This window comes from Ischnura elegans, chromosome 11 (genome assembly GCF_921293095.1).
Source record: "Ischnura elegans chromosome 11, ioIscEleg1.1, whole genome shotgun sequence".
NCBI classification, from domain to species: Eukaryota; Metazoa; Arthropoda; class Insecta; order Odonata; family Coenagrionidae; genus Ischnura; species Ischnura elegans.
The window spans coordinates 18,913,446-18,935,997 of record NC_060256.1 but is presented as its reverse complement, the minus strand read 5'-3'; the positions used below and the strand labels follow the sequence as shown (position 1 = coordinate 18,935,997).

At 37.0% G+C, this 22,552-nt stretch overlaps 1 protein-coding gene across 16 annotated transcripts in view; it reads right to left on the bottom strand.

The window, feature by feature from the left end:
* The window catches only part of LOC124168340 (muscleblind-like protein 3), a 1,078,040-nt gene that overhangs the window by 25,013 nt on the left and 1,030,475 nt on the right, over positions 1-22,552 (bottom strand). For 8 of the 16 annotated variants that reach the window (XM_046546513.1, XM_046546523.1, XM_046546512.1 and 5 more), the window contains 5 exons: positions 20,742-20,789; positions 16,146-16,367; positions 8,550-8,786; positions 4,420-4,497; positions 1,191-1,232 (listed from right to left, as the gene is read on the bottom strand). In XM_046546513.1, coding sequence (XP_046402469.1) covers positions 1,191-1,232; positions 4,420-4,497; positions 8,550-8,786; positions 16,146-16,367; positions 20,742-20,789 — 627 coding nt within the window. The remainder of the gene's footprint in view (positions 1-1,190; positions 1,233-4,419; positions 4,498-8,549; positions 8,787-16,145; positions 16,368-20,741; positions 20,790-22,552) is intronic. The other 8 variants (XM_046546516.1, XM_046546520.1, XR_006866916.1 and 5 more) reach the window with 5 other exon arrangements.

The window sequence follows — 22,552 nt, the reverse complement described above, 5'->3', positions numbered from 1 at the left end:
CCAATAAATCAATAAAAATACATAATAACAGAAATTATTATACTGCCGAGTAGTTATAGATGGCCATGGAATGAAATTACCTCAGTTACACTTCAATATAGTTCATGAAATTATGAGAAATAAAATAAAAAAAGTTGATGAATAGCAAAAAATTAAACAATGGATACCTAGGTTATTGGTATTCACTTTGCCAACAAACAAAAAGGTTTGCTGTAAGAGAGATTGTATATGTTTATTTTGAATACGAGCACATTTAATGAAAAACATCAAGAATCATTTAATAAGCGCACACCATAACTTTGACATCTGATGCACATTTTAAAATTACAGAGCCATACTTGCAGCATAAAAATAATTTCAGGGCAAAAATACATATTTTTATCAATGTGAATTGAGGAAGACAAATTCAAAGTGCAACTATTGAACCAGAATGAGTAAACCAATTTATTTTCCACAGCTACTATTAAGATAATCTAAGCTGGAATTGTGAAGCAAGTGTTATGACAGCCCTTAAAGTTCATGATTACCATTTAGAAGATAGAACTTTCATTAGTCAATTAAATACCATACCACTCACACTATTATAATCAATAATTGCATGAATATATATTATATGATTGAAACTTCACTTATAATATATAATTATGACTATTAAATATGATAATTTACTTACTAAAAAGTGTCAAATTCACACAATTATGCAATATAACTTAATGCTATGACCAAAAAGCATTTGCTCAACTATACAAAGAATAACAGTTTATATACTTTGACACACAGTAATGATTTTGATGATTCATGTCATAAGGGAAATTTAGTCCAACCTTTTTAGGATAATATTTCCACGATATTATGGTGTGCAGTTATTTAATTCATTATTTATTCTCCCCTCCTTCAATTTAGAGACAAATCAGTGACAGAAGATATGGATGTGTAATGATAGCTATCAGATTCATGAGGAACAAACAAATGGTTTCGGCAGAACAATAATCAAAGGAAAGTAAAACGGAAAGTAAAAAGGTAAGTAAACACATCCATTGATATTCTATTCATTTATTAGATTCTTGTACCTAAATAAATGGAAGTGAGCAAAGTAATTTCATCACATAAAAAACATACAAATTTATAATCTAAGCCAATGGTTAATATGTTACAGAGAGCCACCTTAAACAAAGAAGAATAAAACTTACAAAGTTGTCATAGTAGAACGAGCCAACAGACTTCATATCCATCTGAAATAGGAAAATATTTTTTCAGATCCAAATAACTATTGCATTGCATTGTTCTCGCAATAATTTGTAAGAACTTTTTTTTATGCTTGGCCACACACCACAAACTGACATTAATGAAGCTTAAAGTTGGACATTAAAACATCGAAATGACAGAAGAGGATGCAAAAAGGAGTTTAGTTCAACATATGCATAACATTTGAAGGTCAACATTTCTGATTCCTGAAACCACTTCATCAGAAATTTCACATTCAAGCTTGTGAGCCCTGTTACAATATTACTAAGGAACTCATTGCATCATCACGACAATGGAACAGGACACAATGGATTTAACACACATTTTGCACATGTAATACACCTGATGTATCACATAAAGTTCACACTGGGGTGCAATTGGCAGTCGTCTTAACAAAAAAATATCCAAATTTCAAATTAGAAAATGATTTTGACAATTTCCACAATGGAAGTACATTAGTGGATTATTGAAGAAAAAGACAACAACATTTTTGGCAGTAATTGGTGATGGTTTGATGGAAAATATAGGCGTACTTCCTATCTCACCGCCCATTGCAGGATTCTTGACTGGGGTAAATTGGAGATGATGGTGGGTTATTGATTGGTTAGATATAAGATAAAATACTATTCAGTGCAAATACTGGGATAAGGCTGATACAGTATTTAAACATGCTAATATATAGATATAAAGAAATGGCATGCAATCAAATGTTTATGAGAATTATACTATTAACTTGCAAAAATAAACCAAAAGTTATAGCAGCAGAATGATTTGCCATCAACATGATATACTCAAAAGCTGTGAAAAATATACATTTCCTAACAATCAGGTGTTTGATTCCCAAATTTATGCATGTACATGAAGATAAACATGGATAGTATTATCCCTTTTCAAACTTTATGGCAACAGCGCCAACATCTTATTAATGTAAAGATAAATGCCTCATAGCCGACAACTATGATGGTGTAGACATAATACATTTACACATGTTATGGAAATCACACTCATGGCTTCACAGTCTTTTTCTGGCACAAACACATCCAAAATAGCAACTGTTCATGAGAACTAATAGAAATACCATTTTTATGGCTGTAAAAAAAATCAAAACCCAGTATTTGCACTCGAATAACAATTTCCAAGGCAATAAAAATCCAGTTCTACTTACCAATAGATAAATCGTTGAGCAATGAGATTATCTCACCTTAACAATCAAACCAATTGAAAAAATCTAGGGTAAAATTTCCAAAAACCTTAGCAAAAAAATAACAAAAATGGAAAGCCTGCCTGCTCAATTTTGCAGGTTGGCAGTTATAAAATGAAAGAAAAAATAGAATTTTTAATGGGAATTTGGACAGGTGCCCTTGAAGGAAGCTAAAAGGTATGCAACATCTACGGTGCATTTTTTAAACATATATAGCAGCAAAGCGTATCTGGTGGTTTCTGATCTGCAGGAAGGTTCTACCAATTCAAATCCATCACCAAAAGGCTTATGTTTCCCAAACATTCTCCTCAAAAGAGTTGTCAAGTGACTGTCAAAAGCATGACATGCAAATGGTATAGGGGATGGTACAGAGTCCATGTCGGTTTACATAAATATACTATTTTTGGTTTTCAACATCTGGTACACAAGTTGGTGTCATGATTAATGTCAATGCCATGGTTTAAAAAAGAAGTTTCTTTTTTTCCAAAAAAAAAGCAGCCTAATGAAAGTTGCTAGAATGTTGTGACCAAGGTTTTCCAACAGCCTATTACGTATTATCATGTGAAGTGATAATGAAACACAAAGAATGTTACTGACGCATTAAAGTAGTAGCTATCCTTTTTTTCTCAACATGCAAACACACCCATACAAGAAATTACTGGAATATTATTATGATTACATGAAGCACTATGTAAAAGGCACCTCGGATGCAAGTCAATACGAACTGCACTCCAAATCGTCTCTATCTCTCTCTCTCTTGCTCTCTTTCCTTGGCGATTGTTTTCAAAAGGATGAAGCACATTAGCAAATGACAGCCTTCCTCACAACATGCTAACAACTTACACTACTTCGTCAACTCTCAACACTACATGTTACATCCAGCTTTTTCAAACTAAACTTCAGAGCTGGAAATGGAATGAAAATAAATGGTCCTTTGCATAATGGACAATTAGAACAAATAATTAACCCTTTCACTGCCAATCTCAGTGTGATACAATGGCATTTCAAAGCCATCAAGCACAAATGTCGACTTTTTGAAGGTCTAAACATTATTATCACTGAGAGGCTTATTCAGGGAGAGGAAATTAAGGAGGAGAGGATTAGTGAGAAAATATATAGAGCTGTACCTTTTTTAGAGGACAAAAAACAAAAGGAATTAATATTCCATTCACAAATCTTCCGAGCACTTTAATATTTTTATAATAGTTTTTTAAAAGTATTTTTCAATGGCAGAGATACATGGCCCACTGGCAGTAAAAGGATTGATTTTTTGACTGTGGGAATGAGTGATGAGTTTATAAGGTGATGGTCTGATCAATGAAATGAAACCAATATTCAATAAAAGAATGATTTTTAAGTTTTTGACAGCCACTTCCAGCACTGATGTTGATGTACAATGAGCACTAAGCGCTCAAGTACAAATATGAGCATAAAGCACAAACTTGATATATGTATGTATATTCATCAAGAACTATTTTCAAGAACACCTATGTTGTTCTCACTTGCAAAGCTAGCGTCTGGAGAGAACTTGCCGGGGAAAGAAGTTTGGCACGTGATTCACAAAGCAATTTCTCCAAAAGCCCAGCTTTTGGAGCAAAGGCATTTTTGCAGTGACTTGCCCAACCAATTCAGGAAACTTTGGAACTACAAAAGGTCCTGATCAAAGTGAAAACAGGTAAAGCATCAAACTCAAATGATCAGCAAACGCTGCATAGTTTTCGGATTTTTCCAGGCAAAAGTCAAAATAAAATTTATGACACATTAAGCTGGGGGATCGAGTAGGGAGAGCCAACGTAAAATAATTTGAGAAGAAGCTAGAAATGTAAATAAGAAAAGAAATAAGTTTTTAACGGATTGCAAAATCTTAGCTCCTTGAGAAATTATGTCTGTGCTGTATACCCAGAGAAACAGCTACAATCTACTACTCGAAGAATAATGATAACAAAAAAGTGACATGCAAAGCATTATGGTACCAGTAGTATGTCATCGCTAGGGTCACGGGCGCGTTTCTTCCCCACTTCCACGCTGCCAACTGTTGCCACGGAAACGGGCTATTAGTAGCAGGCAGGCAAGCAGCCAAGCATCGGGTAGGCCCGAATGGGAAGAAAATGAGCACGAGAAATCAGAAAAATAATACCGAGGAAAAAAATTATATGTATATATGTATATAGAGGCACAACCATTAATCAAAGGTATGATAATAAAAATTACGGAACAATGACATGGTGTGTGAAGCGACCATATCACAAGATAGAGAAAAAAAGGCACAAGGGCAAGTATAAAAAATCAACAATCACTGCATGGTAGAGTTGAGAGCACATGGAGAGAATAATCAGTGGTCGTGAGAACCAGCCCATTAGGGAGAAAGAGAGAGAAGGGGGCAGTCGGCATACGGGATTGGTCAGAAGGATGAGCGGAGAGGCATGCAGATCTTTTTTTGTTTTTTTTTTTTGTTTGTTGTTACTGAAATAGAACTGGCAAAAAGAGTAAGCCTAAGGGGGCAAGCATTTCAAACATGACGAGATACGTTTCAGAAATGGTGGGAGGCAGTGGAGTGGGTAGAGTGGGGAGCCAGTATGCTACCACCGTCGACAAAAAAAATGCAAAATACCGTGTGAGAGAGCAATTACGGGGCAGAGAAAGTCAATCGCATTCGTTGACTGGCCCCTCTTACGTACCCGAGCTTGCAATCATTTCCAATGATGCAATGAAAAATCAAAAAAGTCTCAAAAAACAAAAAATCCAAAGCATGGCCAAGCTTTCCGGGTAAATTTAGACACAGAGAAGCTATCAGAATCACTACAGAGAACATCCAGATATGATAGGAAGGGATATACTAAGAATTGTGCGCTGGGAAAATAACATTTTGATATAAAGGCAAAATGTCAATGCCATAGTAGTTGATTTCACTTCTGTTACTTACTGTGCAACACAAAAAATATCAATTCCATTCTTCTAAAAAACATTTGGGGTTCGATAGTGATGCTCGAGACACAAATGTACATTGCACCAAGTGAGAAGGGATCAGGAAATGGCATTAAAATATTCAACTAGAGTGGATTTGACAAAGCAGTCCAGTGCTCAATATATACGTAACTCTAGAAAGGCTAATGCCTAATACAGCTATGAAGGAAGTAGCATTCTGACTCAGTTCCTAAGGTGATGGAAACATGTCAGCCAAATGAAAATTCTGTTTGCCCCCTTAATGTCAAAATAAAGGGAGAAAAAGGTGACAATTGGCAAAAGGTAAGGGTGGAAGGAAGGGCAAGAAGTTTTAGTCATCAAATGACTTATTGATGCCCATAACCTACAAGTAATGGTAGCAGCATGCACACCTGGAAAGCAAGGAAACACGACAACATCGACAATGACAAACGAACAATCATAGACAACCAAAGCAACCTTAATTTCTATTTTTCCGTTCATTTTACTGCTCAATTGGATGTCTTCTTTATTTTGACTATCTCACTAATGTTCAATCAAGTAGCAACTTTCCAGCGCTTTCAAGAAAGAATCGTTAAAAACACTATCCATGTTTCTCTCTTGAGTAAAAAAATAGCATTTATGAAAGCACTGTGCATCAAATTATAGAAGCAAAAAACAGAATGTACATGGCACCAACTGGAGTTGAAGGGTATCAAGTGCATACAGTTGGTCGGGATGAAATTGATCAAAAGCACAACAGGGGTACACTCGACGGACATTCACGTTGATTGGGGAAAGGGGAGGGAATCCTCTTCTGCAATATATGTTGACTTCCGTCAGAAGAAGCTCACAAAACACCAAAGGTTAGTGGAAGTGAGAAAACCAATTTAGTGGTGAGTGGTATACTCTTTCTCAAAACTTACCTTAGCACAAACAAAGAGGCCAATTTTTTATTTACAAAATTCACATGGAATCACATCATTAAAAATTAACACAATAATAAAAAAGAAAGTAAGTACTAGCACAATCAATATCGCCATCACCACCCTGAAAAGTGAAATCTTGTTAATTCCTACTTGCAACACTTATGCTTTCAACACAAGAGTCACAAACAAATTAATTTTGTTGCCATTTTCTTTTTCAGTGGCTGTCTGTTAAGTGTCCTGAGAAATAAGCAAGCTCTTTGTCCTTGCACCTCACCACTGCCTGACCTGACTCTGAAATCCTCCTCCTTGGTGTAATTTTCTGCTTAACTCCAATATACCTGCTAAAGGAAAGGTTCCTGAAAAAACCCCCATCTAACACAAATCAGAGTCATTATCGGCATATAATGGATGACTTAGATACATTATGCATGTGTGGATATCCATTGCTAACAAGCCCAACCGTAGTGCTCCTTTTGTGGCCCGATTATTAGGGACACACACAAAACCAAGACATAAGTCTTCTCTAACCTTTATTTGCAACATTTTCTTCAAGAAAAATCACTTAGAGGCCCATCAAGTACAGTAGTTTCCTTGTTCTATTGACTCCGGCAGGGATCCTGAGCACTGAGAAATAATTTTCATAATTTTCTAGGAACTTTTCGAGGAAGTGCTACAAACTTTCAATAATTCATCAAAAGGTCTCAAAAAACACAAAAAAAAACTTCCGTGAGGAAACGATCACTAGAAAAGGGGTGGAGGGTTTGAAAAGATAGAGGGGAAGAGGAAATAGTATAATGTATTATGTCAGGTTGAAGTCAAAAGGGTATTATCAAGGTACTGAGTGTAGCCCATGTGGGGATTGATACAAGGATAACAAAAGGGTTTATTTTTAAAGCATGGAGTGCCTCCATGTTACAAATAAACTTTACCAAATAAACTTCATCAAATAAATTAAATGTTCAGCCAAAGGGTTGAGGGAATTTTAAGGGTGGGGGTTTTGGGGGGTTAGGGGGGGGGGGGAGAGTTTAAGAAAGTGCGCAGGATTTGATATTGAGGTGGCGGAGGGTGGGGCTATATCGGTACTAAACTGAAAAGTGCATCTCCTAGAGCAGTAACATAAAAGCCAGGGAAAGAAGAATCTGGAGTATGAACATGAGGGTTTAAAAAAATGATTAATGAGTGAAAGAAGGCTGTGCGTCAGAGATTCTGAGCAGCATACGTTCCAGCAGGTCCCAGCACACAAGAAGGGGTTGAGCAGTGGGGCTTTCCCTACAGAATTGGGTGCAGCGTAAATCACAAGACAATTGGCATAAGAGGGGGATTGTAGGGGCTATAAGGGGCCAAGAGACTATTGGCAGAACTGTATAGCGCAGGGCTTGTCAGCATGGAAAAGGGCGCATAGAATAGTCTATAGGTGGAGCATAGTGGGCAAAAAAAAAAGATTGGCATGACATAGGAAAGGGAAACGTGATGTGCTTATTTGCTGCTACATATCTACTACTTTTGGGGTCTAAAAATGAGAGACTTGCATGTTGAAAATAAACGAAAGTGACTAAAAACATTAGCATTTCTCCAAAAGAGAACAGCAGGCCTCTCATTGTTATACCATAAAATAATGACAAATTCAGACTGACTCTGATTGAAAAAGTGCTTCAGCAATCAGTATTGACCAGTATCCAAGATGTTAAACACAATTATTTTTAGCCAATGCATAATAAGTGCTTAGCATTTTCATGTTAAATGACTTCAAGCTAAAATTTAGTTTTGAAAAGTAAAGTTAATAGGCCTTTTTTATTACAAAAGCTGGGTTAATCATATATATTCAAAGCTAAATCTTGTTAGTAAAAAAAACCCCAAAAGAAATAGAGTTGACTGATCAAGGCAATGTTTTGCTCATGGCATCACAAAATTGACCAGGAAAAATCAAAGACCCAGTTTCCAGCTAGAGAGAGAAAGAGAGAGAGATAGTGAGAAAAAACTAACAGTAGTGGACTACGAGAGATAGAGAGATAGAGAAAACTACTAAAAAATAGGGCAAAAAACTATACCGTATCTACTGAGAAAAAATATATATTGGTATGACAATGACACACAAAACAGCCCAGAGCAGAAAGACAGATAAGAGAGATAGAATAGACAGAGCGCGTGTGAGATTCATCTTTTTTTTTAATTTTTTAAAATAATGCTGTTTTTGTTATTTCCTTTTGTTCAAAATCTTTTTTTTGTCAATCTCTTTTTTTTTCATTGCCTACCACGTGGGCAGTGCTGGCCCTTGACTGTGCGGCAGCCTTGATATGGGCTTGTAGGTGCAGAGGGGGGTGGAAATAGCGGCAGGGGTCGCGGTTGCATCGCCCCTTCACCGCATCCATGCAGACCGTGACAGTAATGCCTCCGTCTTCGCTGGCCGTCACGACTGTGTCGGGAGGGTGGGCAAAGCGGCACTCACTTTCGGCACGTTTACACGCACCACGCTGGTACTCGCGACAGACCTATAATCGGGTGGGCAGGCAAAGGGTAGCAGGGTGATCGAGAGAGAGAGAGAGGGGAGGGGAGTCGATGAAGAGGGGAGCGGGATGGGTGCAGGGGAGGACGGTGGGGGGGCGGGGTGGGATGGGGCAGAACGGGCAGAGACGATATCAAGCAAAAGGCTACTGCAAAGGCATTGATTGGGGGGCAGATAAGAGTGTATCATTTCATTTAATTTGGGCAAGGCAAAAAAGTGTGGGACCTAGTAGCAGGTACAGAGAGATATACTGTGTTTACCTGAAGGGAGAACAAAATGAAGAGAACAGGCTTCTCCCATGATTGGCCTTTCTTACAAAAGCAAGTGAGCTGAGTGCCCAAAAGGTATTCAAGATTCTTGAAACAACCATCAATTGATCCCACATTATAAGACTACATTTACATCAACTTCATCCAACAGGCAAACACTATGCTGTCAATAGGCTCTTGCATACCCAGATTTTTCGGTAAACTATGAGTGCAAAAAAATTGCCAATGAAAATATGAGATTCAAAAGGGATGAAGTTCCCCAACTATTTTCTCCTAGCTAAAAAGCAGGGGCTAGGAAAATCAAGGCAGCATTGTGTAATCACTGTCAAACAAAGCTGTGAATTGATTCTCAATCCACAGCAATAACAAGAGAATTGTGAAAGTGATTGGATGCTAGTTTGTCCAGTTCTTGGATAGTCAAGAACCTACTGTTGCAGATAAATTTCACAGAGTAAACGACAAGTAAAAATGCCCAAACAAATTCACAACATCAAAGTAGAGTCATGTCAGCTGACCCTCCCATCTGGTACACACAGTAAGACATCAGGGTGGAGGGACAGGGGAGAAGGAAGAATCGCAGCAAGGTTACCAACATGAGGGCATACCAGAGGGTGAAGGTGGGAGCAGAGAAGGCAAAAAGATATGCCACCAAAGCAGAGCCCAGTTTGGAGGCACTTAGAAACCTGGTGTCATAGCTCAAGAGTAGATGGTGGGTTAAACAAAGGTATGGCCATGGTTATAACAGCTATCACCAAGACTTTACTCAAAAAGGATGCACAATTACCACAAAAAAGGTACGAACTAGGTATGCTGAGCAAAGGTTATGGGAAATTGGACTCTGAGAAAGGTCAACTGTGGTGGTAATGAAGGAAGTGGAGGGTGGAAATAATATTCAATATCCTCCATTTTGCATAAAATACAGCAAAAATACAGACATACAGAGAGGATATTAATATAAATAGTTATATATATGTTTATTGAGGTCAGGAGTATGGCAAAGGTTCGAAACTGTTTGACAAGAGTAAGGCTTTTTTATTGGTTTACATATTTAAAAAAATATTTATAATATCTTTTTAAGCCCCACTGGATAACTATTTACATGCAAAAGAAGTCCTACATGAAATACAGCCATGGCTTAGTTCTTACGTTAACATAAAGATGTTTTAGAGTGTAATTATGGGGAAAACCATATAAAAGGAAATGGATGAGACTTGGTGGGGTATGATCAGGTGATTGCATGTTAGTGTCAAGGAGTATTTAAGTACATTTGAAAAATACTTGATTTTCACTAGGGACAGGTGGATAATCTTGTATTAAACAGTCTATAAGTCTATGAAGGAAACAATAGGCAAACACATACTAGTCTATTGTTTTAATAAATGAAATGCTATCCACCTTTAGGTAATTTTGTACTAATAACTTTGGGACAACAGATTATGTACTATAAATATATTAATTTTAGGCTACCAAGGAACTACAACTATCAACTTTTTACAACATGATTCAGGTTTTAATGACTATTAGTCCTTAGAAACACATAATCAAAGGCATGAGAAAAATGTAAATGGTTTCAAATTGAAATTAAACTGTTCTAAAATCCCACCAATGCATTTACTATGAGGTAATTTTAGGCAAGGAAAATATTCTGTGGGGCATAAGGTAATTAAATGTACAAGTCAATAATGAACATCTGGCAAGTTTTTCTATGTAACATAGAAGAAGACAAAGGACACATCACTACAACACACAAAATATCACTAATTCATACAATGTAGAAGGTAAAAGACAAGCTACAATAAACAGGAAAAACATGAAATAATAGGAACTATCACTAGAATTTCTAGTGCAAAAGTGGATAAGTTACAGCATCTCATTTACCCGCGTACTTCAGCAATAACAACAGAAAAGAAAGAAGGCGAGGGTAAGGAAAATGGTTTAAGCCAATTGAGGGTAAATAAACTAACCTTCTGAGGTTAACGTTCTACAAGAATGCAATTTATTTACACATAGGTTAATCAAATAAAAATTCAATTAATAAAATAAGAAAGCATTCCAGATAACTAACATTTTATCATCATTACTTATGATTCAACAGTGAGAAACAAAAAAATTAAAGGTACTTCCTACAAATAAAAAAAACGAAGAACAGGTACAGGAAATTACAGCAGATACTCTAAATTCACATGGGTTTAAAGAAGGCCATGGTGCAAGGAGGAAAGGGTAGAGAATAGTGGAGCTTCAATTGGAAACCAGCTACAAATATAATATGCTGTTGATACATTCAAAGGAATCCACTTAGGAAAAAATGTCTTTGTGAAAACTGTGAGTCAGATAGAATACTTCATCATCACTACTGTACTTATGCATGGGCCATGCTATTCCTATGTGTGGCAGCCTGAACAGAAAAGCAGAGGAAACGTGAATTCGAACAATGACATTACATTTTTTGAATCGTTTTTGGTCTTGTAGGAAAAAATAATAGTTTGTTATGTATCGTTTGTTTTCTTCTTCTCTTAAATAAAAAAACTGACTCTGGCGGTGCAACATGTTTATTAGGCACGGCCATATTGAACGAACGGCTTCTTTTTCCATGATCCAGAAAAAATAAATTACTGGGGGCGCGACAACAAAAGACATGCCTACATAAAAGATATATACACTGCAGATCTGACCTGAATTCTGTTTTCCCATGCAAATTTCGTCACCAACTGGAAAAATATATTTCACTCAAAGAGTTAATAATAGCAAAGGAGAATATTAGGCGATCCCAAAAGCAGCGGAAAAGAATGGAGTTATAGGGCTCAATATACCTGAAGCATAGCTTGGAGTTTTCTATTTTATTTTCATATTTTATCCTTGGACACCCGCAACCCGCAATGTCTACAGTGACCGCCTGGTTGTATAACAGCGAAGAGTATCATCTTCGGACTTACAATCAATATTAACTAGCCCCACGAAGTTTCGAGAAAGGAATAATGCCGTGTAATGAAGGGTTTGAGATTAAAATATACTTTTTCATGTAAGGATGAAGATAAAAACGATGTCTTCCAAAGAAAGAAGTCTACTATAGTGCAGTACTGAATAGTTTCAAATGATATTGATTGAAAATTTCGATTAACGCATTTCATTCGGTAACAGTACGAAATTCATAAAAGTACCTACAAAAATTATGATTCCAAGCATGCTATTGCAATGAAATTTTATTCATTAGCGAAAATTATTACATTTCCGAGCAGTTTCGCGTTTTATTCAGTTAAATAAAGGCTCATCTTTCTAGCAACATCGTGTTTTCTTTGAATGCAACAATTCTGGCATTTCCTTCGGTTAAAAATATCCTTAAGCTGTATACCGCAGCTAATTCTCAATGATGTAAACAATATGATTTGAAAATAAATTTGAACTTCAATTTTCCCACATGCATTAACACATGTAATTAAGATAAAAAATCTCACTGGTTGATTGGCAAGAGTCTGGTTGCTGGCGAGTAATTAGAGTTGTAATCTATAAACCTAAATGGGGAGGAAGGATTTTAAACGGACTGCCTCTTATCAGGATGGCCTCTTGAAATGGTACTAACAGCATTTTAAAATCAAAGTAAAGAGGAATATTTATTGCTGGAATACCTCTCTGAAGGCATGCTCCATTGGAATCATATTAAGAGGAGAATATGGGTTTTGGACAGGAAATTTAGAGTATTCACAGTAAATTACACGGATAAACAAAACAATAAATATTGGAATAAAGCAAATAAGAATTTTAGATGCGTATAAAAGCGGAAATGGAGGAAGGGAAGAAGCGTAAGATAATAAAAAAGCTTTAGGTAGTTTTAGATGCACCTGCAAAGTATTGTAGCGAGTAAGAAGTCTGTGTGTCATGTAGAGAAATATTTTCATGCGTGATGTAAAGTGAACATAAAGCTGTGCAGGATCTGTCAGTCAATTACATGTTATTTGACCATACAACCATTCCATTCAAAACATCTATCTCCTTAGAGAATATTAGGATTTCTTTTCATGTCTTCATTGAATTACATAAAGATGCTTGCAAGGAGGATTGATACATGAAATGATATAGATTATACCAATAAAAACTTTAACGAAAAAGTTGCAGGCACTTCTATAAATGGAGAGTGATGTTAAGACAACAAAACACTAAATTTAACAAATCAAACATTCAGTTCAGTTCATATTAAAATAAAATAATTTGGATATTTATGCGTCTAGATGCTGTAAACATTAAGAGGATAATTCAGTGTAAAGACGGTAAATCAGCGGAAATCATGTCTAAGCAGGCATTCTTGTGAAAAGTATCTACCATCGAATTCTTTAAAGAATAATTTTTCTCCAATCTATTATAGATAGTGACGACACTTACAGGGTAGGCTACGAAAGCTGACTCCGCGATTTGGGTGCTGTATTTTTGGTTTCGCACAGAAGGCAAATTAAAATAGTTATTTAATAGTTAGTACATCCAACTCCCACTCGTTTCATTACAATTAATTGTTTGAAAATGTTAAAATCAGCATATAAATTGCCCTGGCCCCATCCATTTAGCTACGTATTCAGCTTAGTGATCAGAATACAGCATTCTGAACACAACAGACGCTGATTCGAGGCCCAAATAATTTATTATTTTTCCTTCATTAATCAATGTCAAAACTTCCTTCAATGATGAAGTTTTTTGTGTGTATTTGACTCGTAAAAAATATTTTTATTCTATACCAGGACGATCACCTAGCAATGGCTATCGGTAGGCTGGTATAGTAATTTTAGATATTTCATTGCAATGAAACTAGAAAGAGTTTGACCAACTAACTACTAAATAACGATTTCTACTTTCCTTTTGTACCAAAGAAAAAATGCCGCATTCAAATCAAGAAGTCAACATTTGAAGCCTCCTCTTATTAAATACAAAATGTTTTGCAAGGAATGGCTTACATGATTGATAAGGAGAATACAATTTTTAGGGGTATCATGATTTTGTGAGAAAGCTATATAAAGAAAGACAGCTATCTTTACAAAGGATTTTAAGAGTCACAAGAAAAGGAAGGCTGTGAAAATACTGGAAAACAAAAACAACAGGTGTCATGTGCCAATAAAAAATAAGTTTCCAACTTTATGCTCTAAAAAGAAGCATTATGTAAACCTATAAGCTACTGCATTAAATCGGCACAGAGGTAAAAACATAGGTACAGACCCTAAAACGATTAATCTCGTTTACGAAAATCGAATCTAACTCTGAAAAATGTGAACAAGTCATGAGTGATAAACTTGACATATTTTAGGTTACTTTTAAATCCTGATATAATTTTGGGCCTCTATGAAAATTATTTTGTGGATAGCTTAGGACGAAAGTTGACCGAACTAGTTCGGCTAACCCTGAACATTCGGCGGAGCTAAACCTGAATTTCCTGACTCAGCACTGATCTATGTACCAAAATTTTATTCTCCTGCATGTTTTAGTATCAAATTATTACAATGCCATATTAATATTATACCTTCGCCGTATTGCTGAAAAAGAACACCTTCCCTTGATGCAAAATACTCCGATATCTTGTCAAAATATTTATGATTAATATGGTTACAAAATGCAAAAAAACATACGCCAAAGAAAACATCAGTTTTCCATGCATAAAAAAATACATTTCATGTTGCATTTCAATTATGTAAAACTGAAATGAAAATTTTACGTTAAAGAGAAAACTACACCTAAAGAATTAGAACACATTATGAAAATTACTGCAATCAGCTACCAAAACAAAAATAATGAATCAGAATCACAAGGTATGCTACAATGGCAGCTTGAAGTAACTGTCGTATGAAATCACTTGGGTGCTACACCACTTAAAAACAAGCATTCCAACTTAAATTAGCATTACATATGAAAATAAGAAAAAAGAAAGCCCAAGGAATAATCCATGAAATAATTAAAAATAAGTTAGTATGAGTGAAAGCTTGTGGATGCAAAACCAATCGTTGCCGTACTGATAACTACATAATGATAAGAAGCAGCTGCAATTCCAGGAGAGGAGGGAGAAATGAGAAAAAAACTAAGAAACAGAAACATATATGCAAATTAATAAATATAAATATGCATGTAAATATTGATCTAGAAATAGCTACCCTGTTTCTTCACCTGTAAAAGAAGCCATACACGGTGAGTTTACAGAAATTTAAAATAGAAAGCAGTGGAGGATATATTTGCCAGGCGAATGAAATGTGAGCATTCAAACATTCTATGCTGACTCTCAACTTATGAAGTATTTACAATTAAATCACTCGTACATAATGACCTATGGCAATATATTTTTTGTCTATTCAATGTATTACTCATGCAAAAAACTAAGAAAAAACTTCCCAAATTTATTTCAGCTTGTGCAAATATTTGATATTTTTAATTTATGTAAATGCAAAAATAAAAATTTTCTGATGTTTTCTGATGATTATATGCAAAACTAATAACTACTGCCAAAAAATACCTATTACTTTACAAAAAATTACTCATGGAAGAGAATATAAATAGGTGAGCGAGAATCCTTGAAACCATGTGAAAAAATATCACCTACAGCTCGTAAAATAACTGCGCGCGGCCGTTTAAGGATGAAATAATATGCTCAGACGTTACGACAATCAACAAACAAAATGGCCACCCCGTGGTGATTGTGTCGTCACGCTCTTCGAACTCTAGATGCGTTGACAACGCAAACCATTGGTTCCAACACCAAAACTTTTCATGAGGATTCATGAGCAGCTTTCCCTGGACCACTGGTGTCACAAGCCTCAAGATCTACTAGACGCAACTTGGCGTCAGCTAGCCTCGCAGCCCTGGAGTCGTACTGCGCATGCGCAGCCCTAAAAAACTAGCTGAAAGACCACGCCGTTACACGGGCTCCTCGTAGGCGTAGTGCAACGTGAGTGGTCCGTGTTGGTGTTGGGACCAACTGCCTCTCCGTGGTGAGGAGCGGATCTGTTCACGATCGAAAGTCACCACACACTCAAAAAAACAAATTAAGAAGAAGAAAAGGTTCCCTTCATTCACCAGCGTTTGCCGAAGCCGAAGATTGTTGCTAGGCATACCTCTAACCGGTCCGATCGAGGCATCTTCTGCGCAGCGGCTACCATGGTCTGTGGGACGACAGCAAGCGAGGATGAGGAGGCGACGGCCGCCGCTGCAGCCGCTGCCGCCGCAGCTGAGGCCGGGTCCGGCGGCAACACGGGCATTATGGGCCCCGCGGGCGTGAAGTATGGACTGAAGGTGCTGCCAACCTGAGGCATCCCCGTGAGGTAGGGGTTTGTGGCCTGCGCCGAACAGACAAAAGACACACAAATTGCACGTCATGCCCAGTCTCGGAACAAAGGAAATAAGAATATAGCCACCGCCCAGAGGAGGTGAGATCAACAGCGTTTATTGGCACCAGAATTCGATCAAATTCACATAAATAAATGCAATCGAATGACAGATGGAGATGTGACTAGCTGAAGCCATGCATGGAAGGGTGTCTATCCATCCCAAGTGGCCGATTCAACAATCAATACGGTAAGGCTCTTTTTAGACAAATACGGATCGATTCTGAACGGCATATATTCGTTTCGTTTTCTTGATACCTGATAGGCACTGCATATCACCGAACACCCCCACGACACGAATCCTTCACATACTATTTGTAAAAGGCACGAGTTCTTAGTTCTCTTGCCATCACAAATATATGGTACCAATGAGACCCCTATATCACTTGGTCACGGGGGACGTGAATTCAGAAAAATTCTAACGATAAATTATCGAAATTTGATGAGGATATAACTGCCGCAAAGTAGGTAAACCTAAACATTTCATGGCCCAAATTTCAAGCTAATTTCAATCCGAATGACGACGTCGTTAGAGAAAGTATAAATAGTACTATGTGCACGATATCCAATGTTGCGACACATTCGGGGAGGTTATTGTGTTCTTCCAAATGGACTGTATTGGGAGAGCTGTTGGATGTTCTTATGAATCTTTCAACAACGAGGCAACAAAGATGACACGATGCAAATGAGCCGTTCATGCTTACGTGAGCCCTTCAAGTAAGCTGGTACTCGCGCGCCATTGGTGGTCACTGTAAACTTTCAAACAATACCCACCCGTATTTGGATAAATATGTGACGTAGTACGAATTTGAGTTCAAATTCGAGAATGACCCTGCCTATCGTCTTCGTAAGATGGCCGGATGCAAAATTGTCTACTTTCGCTAAGGATCAAAGTATCATCATTCCATGACATTGAGGTCAGTGACCGTAACTCCCGCCAGGATGGGCCAGAAACAAGATTTTGCATGAAAATGATAAATCTTATAATCTTAAAAGCAAAGTAAGTACAGAGAAAATCGCATGATATTATAATAAAATGTCTACTAACGATGAAAGTAATGATCGATTTTGAATTCCACAGGACCGAGTCATCGAAGTTCGAAGCAGGTTCTACTCCACTCGAAACGATTCTCAACACTCTGGAATGATGATACCCGAGAGATTCTAAGAAATTGCGCATGCGGCCATCTTGGGAAGGACCCCGTTCCATTTGAATTCACGCACCGAGATGAAAATTTGAAATTCTTTTTCAGCTCAGGTAATTAAGCTATAACTGTGATTTAGAACATGAAGTACGGGGGCCCCATACGACACTTTGCGAAGGCATTCAAGGAGCACTCCATTAACATCCGTATTTTTGGAGAAATCTCTCATTTAAAAAAATTGGTCATCGGCCACGTTGGAGGGTCATGCCAAAAGGATATATTCAGGAGATCCCTTGCGACCGGCCACCAGCCATTGTCATTATGTTGCATTCAGGTCAGTGAATAGTTAGCAACAGTAATCGTCATTGAACTCAAAACGATGGAATGCTGATACCCAAGGGAACCCTAGAAATTGCGCATCTGGCCATCTTGGGAAGGACCTGTAGCATTGCGCTCCATTTAAATGCATGGCAAATGACGCAACTTTGAAATTTTATTGCACAGCTCACATAACTGCCCACCAAAATGAGCTGTTCCTCCAATTGAATTCTGCATGGTTTCTCATTTAAGTTAATGGAATCGGCCATTCTTGGGCTTCAGCCCGGCTTCAACTGCTTCCTAGCACGGTGATTACAGACCAGCATTCAATTGTTTTGTGTTCAGTGGAAATAGTCGAACCTCGATAAGTTCATGAAAGCAACCATCTAAGTTCCAAAAATAACGATGAGGTTTAACAAATAAAGGCAGTTGGGCATGCTGGCGGAGATTAAAATATGTCCTATGAACCAAAATTCCAACTTATCGAAGTTCGACCTGTATTAGTTCACTTCGCGAAATATGTATTTTTGGTACCACCATAGAATAAGCGAGAGTGCAAAACAAGAACATTAGCACAGAAACAGACAATTCCCAATTGCTTAAGCTTTCTTCCCACAAAAGGCGTAAGCTCCTCTTATCAAATAACCAAGAGCTTATGCTCGAAAATGGTATCAATGGAAGATTTAATTTCTAAGGTCCAAAGCTTTTCTGTTTTTCAAATCCCGGGCAATAAGACTCATCGTGGAAAATATTAGGGTACCATAACATGGAAGACATTTTGCCTAGCTGAGTCCGCGATTTCCCAACGTGAAGATCTAAGATTTACTGACAATTTTGCAAGAGATTCCGTAAAAAATACATTTTTTCTGGTCAAAATAATAATAATCTACCCAGTTCCAACGGTATCGTTTTCAATAAGATCACTCGCAGAATGGTATTTCTGGAACCTACTGGCACTGGGATGAAAATATCACAGCCGTTAATTTTTTCGATAAATGCAAAGATGACACAAAAATACTATGTCGTTAACTAACGTGAATAAAGACATCGTCTATGTCAATTCCCGGACAGAACCATCACAAAAAACTCAAAGGATTAACGCAACTGTGGAAATGACACCTCGTTACTTCCCCTCATCAATTAGGGTCTCAAAATTTGATGAAAATTTCTATGTACGCCTCAAAATAAAAAAACGTAAGACTTTTCAGCGAAAACAATTGCGTTTGCAAAAATCCTGCCGTGAACAATACAATTCCCTCCATTTATTCACCAAATTGTCATAAAGCCAGAAGTCATGGCTTGTTTTAAAGCTAAGATTTTATTTAAGACATTGAATGTTCAATGTGCGTCTGAGAATCTAATTATGCTTGTAAAATTAAAGTGATCCACCTGAACCAGGACAAAAATATTTTTTTTTGATAGTACATTTGCCAGTGGCAGCAAAATACTTGTAGCGTTCCCATAAACCAGAACACTCAGGAAGTAATGTACTTCAAAATAAGAAGTGCAATCCTACGACGACAAAACGATTCTTTAAAATGGGTAAAAGTAACATACACAAATGATACGTACTGGACAGGAGACAGGGTAACAGGAAAACACAAAAACGAACATCCTCCTACGCCTATGTAACCCGCCCAACAACTATCCAAAAACAATCCTCCTATTGTAGAAACAAGTTGCCATTGGAGATGTGTAACCAATCCATTGCCATGGTTCATGACAACTTCCCATTTTCCACTTCTCTGACTCTTCCCTTATTTCCAGAGCAAATTTTTAAAATTTCCCTCACTTTATAGCCAAGGCAACGCAGTGGTAAATAGGGACTCAGTAAAAAAATATAGCAAGGAATGATGTGAAAAAATTATTTAATTCAACTGAAATGTAACGCATTCAAGCCGAATTGAAATTAATTTGTCAGACATTTTCCCTGATTTCCAGTTCCGATTTCTATTTCCCTGACATTTCCCTGATTAGTAGGGACCCTAATTACGTGAACAACATGTCATAATGAAATAATTCTCTAGTATCTCAAGAGAGTAGCATAAAATTTTAGGACTGCACGACCTCCGATTTATGTTCCAATCGTTAAACCGTGGAGAAATCCTAGAATTCAAAACTACGTAACTCAAATCAGCGCATCGCGCTTTTTTCCATCCGACCGTCTTACTACGAGGAAGATGACAAAACAGATGCAAGGCACATTCCGACAATTTTTACTCGCTAAAGCAATTCTGAAGAGGCAGGTAGACAATGAGCGAATTATAATAAATTCATTAGCCCCCGCACAAGAAAATACCATGCAATGCAAAAAATTAAGCGCTAGTTAAATTATACTCAAGAGTGAAATGTGGATAAATTTAAAATTAAGAGCCATATGCATATCCTGGGTCATTCAACTAGAAGACGGCAGATTAAAATATTCCCGTTTGAATGCATGAAAATTCAAACAATCATTTATCCATGTAATTAATTGACGCGAATCAGTTTTTAGAAACGAAAGCGCGTAGTACTTAAAAACAAAACTAAGCGTTATTGTTATAAATTTGCCAGAAAACGGGTTTACAGAATGATTCCGGTAGCTTCCAATTTAACGCGAAAAGTCTCCCACGGAAAGAGATTATGTAAAAGAAATTCCCATCCAATTAATGAAATGACAGAGAGACCTGTTAATGTTTCTTCTACATGCCGGGATAATATTATTTTTTAAACTGATCGGAAACGCTATGACTTTTTACTCTCGAACTTACAGCGCCATGCGAAATGAAAGTAAACAAACTCAACAATGTCATTTCGCCCGAGGGAGGGAACTATGAATATTGGCTCTGTAGAGAGATCAGAAAAATCGTAACTTTCAACCTACTGTGATAAAAATTGGATTGTGGTTGTAGGATTGACCCTCTGCATGCATCTGCCAGAATGAGAAGAACAAAAAACAAGAGAAATTAGGGAGATAAAAGGGAACAACCTCCTCGCCCCACAGAGCAATCACATTTAGATACACATGCGACAAATGAACACGTGGAAGAATTTCAATTTGTTCCACAGAATTGTTGAAATTACAATTACGGTCAGAATAGTGACTCAATTATGATTCTACCATGTTTTGAGTTTTCGTTTAGAAATATTTTTGTAAGATTTGTCAACTCAATTCGGAAACCAAGGAAAATTATCGAAAGGATATAACATATTTAACAAAATTCAGCAAAGAGATTTGTATATATAAATAACACTATGATAAAAATAAAGGTATAATTTAAACAGCTGAAGTTTAGGTAAGAAAATCGCATCGTAGCTTTTTAAGCCCGGAGATTAAGTTTCAATATAATACGATTCCCAAACTTCCCAAACGAACATGACTGCATAATGTGGATTATTTTTGATAAATATATGTGTCTGCAGACGAAATTGATTTGCAAAGCAAATCTTTCTAATTTTTTTGTCTTGAAATGAATGCATGCCTGAAATATTAATAGAAGCGGTTGAATTCGGTGCCACACAACGTTAAAGGCTCCACCATACCACCGTAAATGCCCCAGAAAATCTAAAACCATCCTCTGACAGCCGCGAAAGCCCAGCGAAAACAAAAATCGCATAAAAATTTAAGTGCACCTCAAAGCCTAAGAATATAGCCTGTAAAAAAACCCTTAATGAATGTGAGTGAGATCCATCCAGGATGATAAGCGCTAAGTTATCGGGCATATATGAAGGATTTCTATAACGGAAGGCTTTCTTCGTATATTGAGACCTTGAATGAGTTCAGTTCATGATTTTTAAGTACAACATTGAATATGAGGAAAAAGTTTCAAGTACCAGCCTTGGGGTATAAGGAAAATGTAATTACCTGCATGGAATATTGTAGGTTGCACATTATACAAACTTGACCACTGCAGTCTTTACACCAGCAAACTTTCGGAATACCGAAATAAGGGTTAAACTCATTGATACCTCAATAATTTTAAGATGGGATGCCTGCAGAAACGCTAGAATGATCCACTTAAAATTAACACTGACCTTCATGACTGATCATCGTTCATTGTTCCCTTTTCGAGTTCCCTAAATTCTCCCTTATTTCTAGTCCGACTTTTTAATAATTTCTTGACTCTATGTCAATGACAAAGTACTTTATGAGAGGATTTTGTAGAAAAATGCAGCATGGTTCATCAGTGGAATAACATTTATTTATTCTAAGAGCGTATCATATTTCAGTCAAAATTCAAACACAACACAAACCAATACGTTTAATCCTAGCACTCTTTGCTTGATAATGGCTCAAATAATCTAAAAATAAAATTAAGCTTATCCTTGCTTTGCCGTTATTGCAGAACTCTGAGAACCGCACGTACTTATTTCTTTAGCCTTCTCAGTTGCGAAATTAGCCCTTTAAAGTATTCAAAACAGCCAAATTTCGCGCCAATCACCTCGTCTTCGCCTTATTCTCTGTATTTTTTTCTGAAGGCGAACAAAACAATAAACCCACCTCACCGTTCTAAGGCATTAATGACAAATGCGTTCAACTAATAAGTGCGCCTTTATGCTGCGCCTCTGGATTTTTTCCCTCACCAAAATAAATTTCCCTGACCATCATTTATTTCCATGATATTTCCCCAGCTTCCCCGACCGTTATGAACCGTGATGATGGAAATTTAAGAAAAATCCATCAAAGTGATCGTA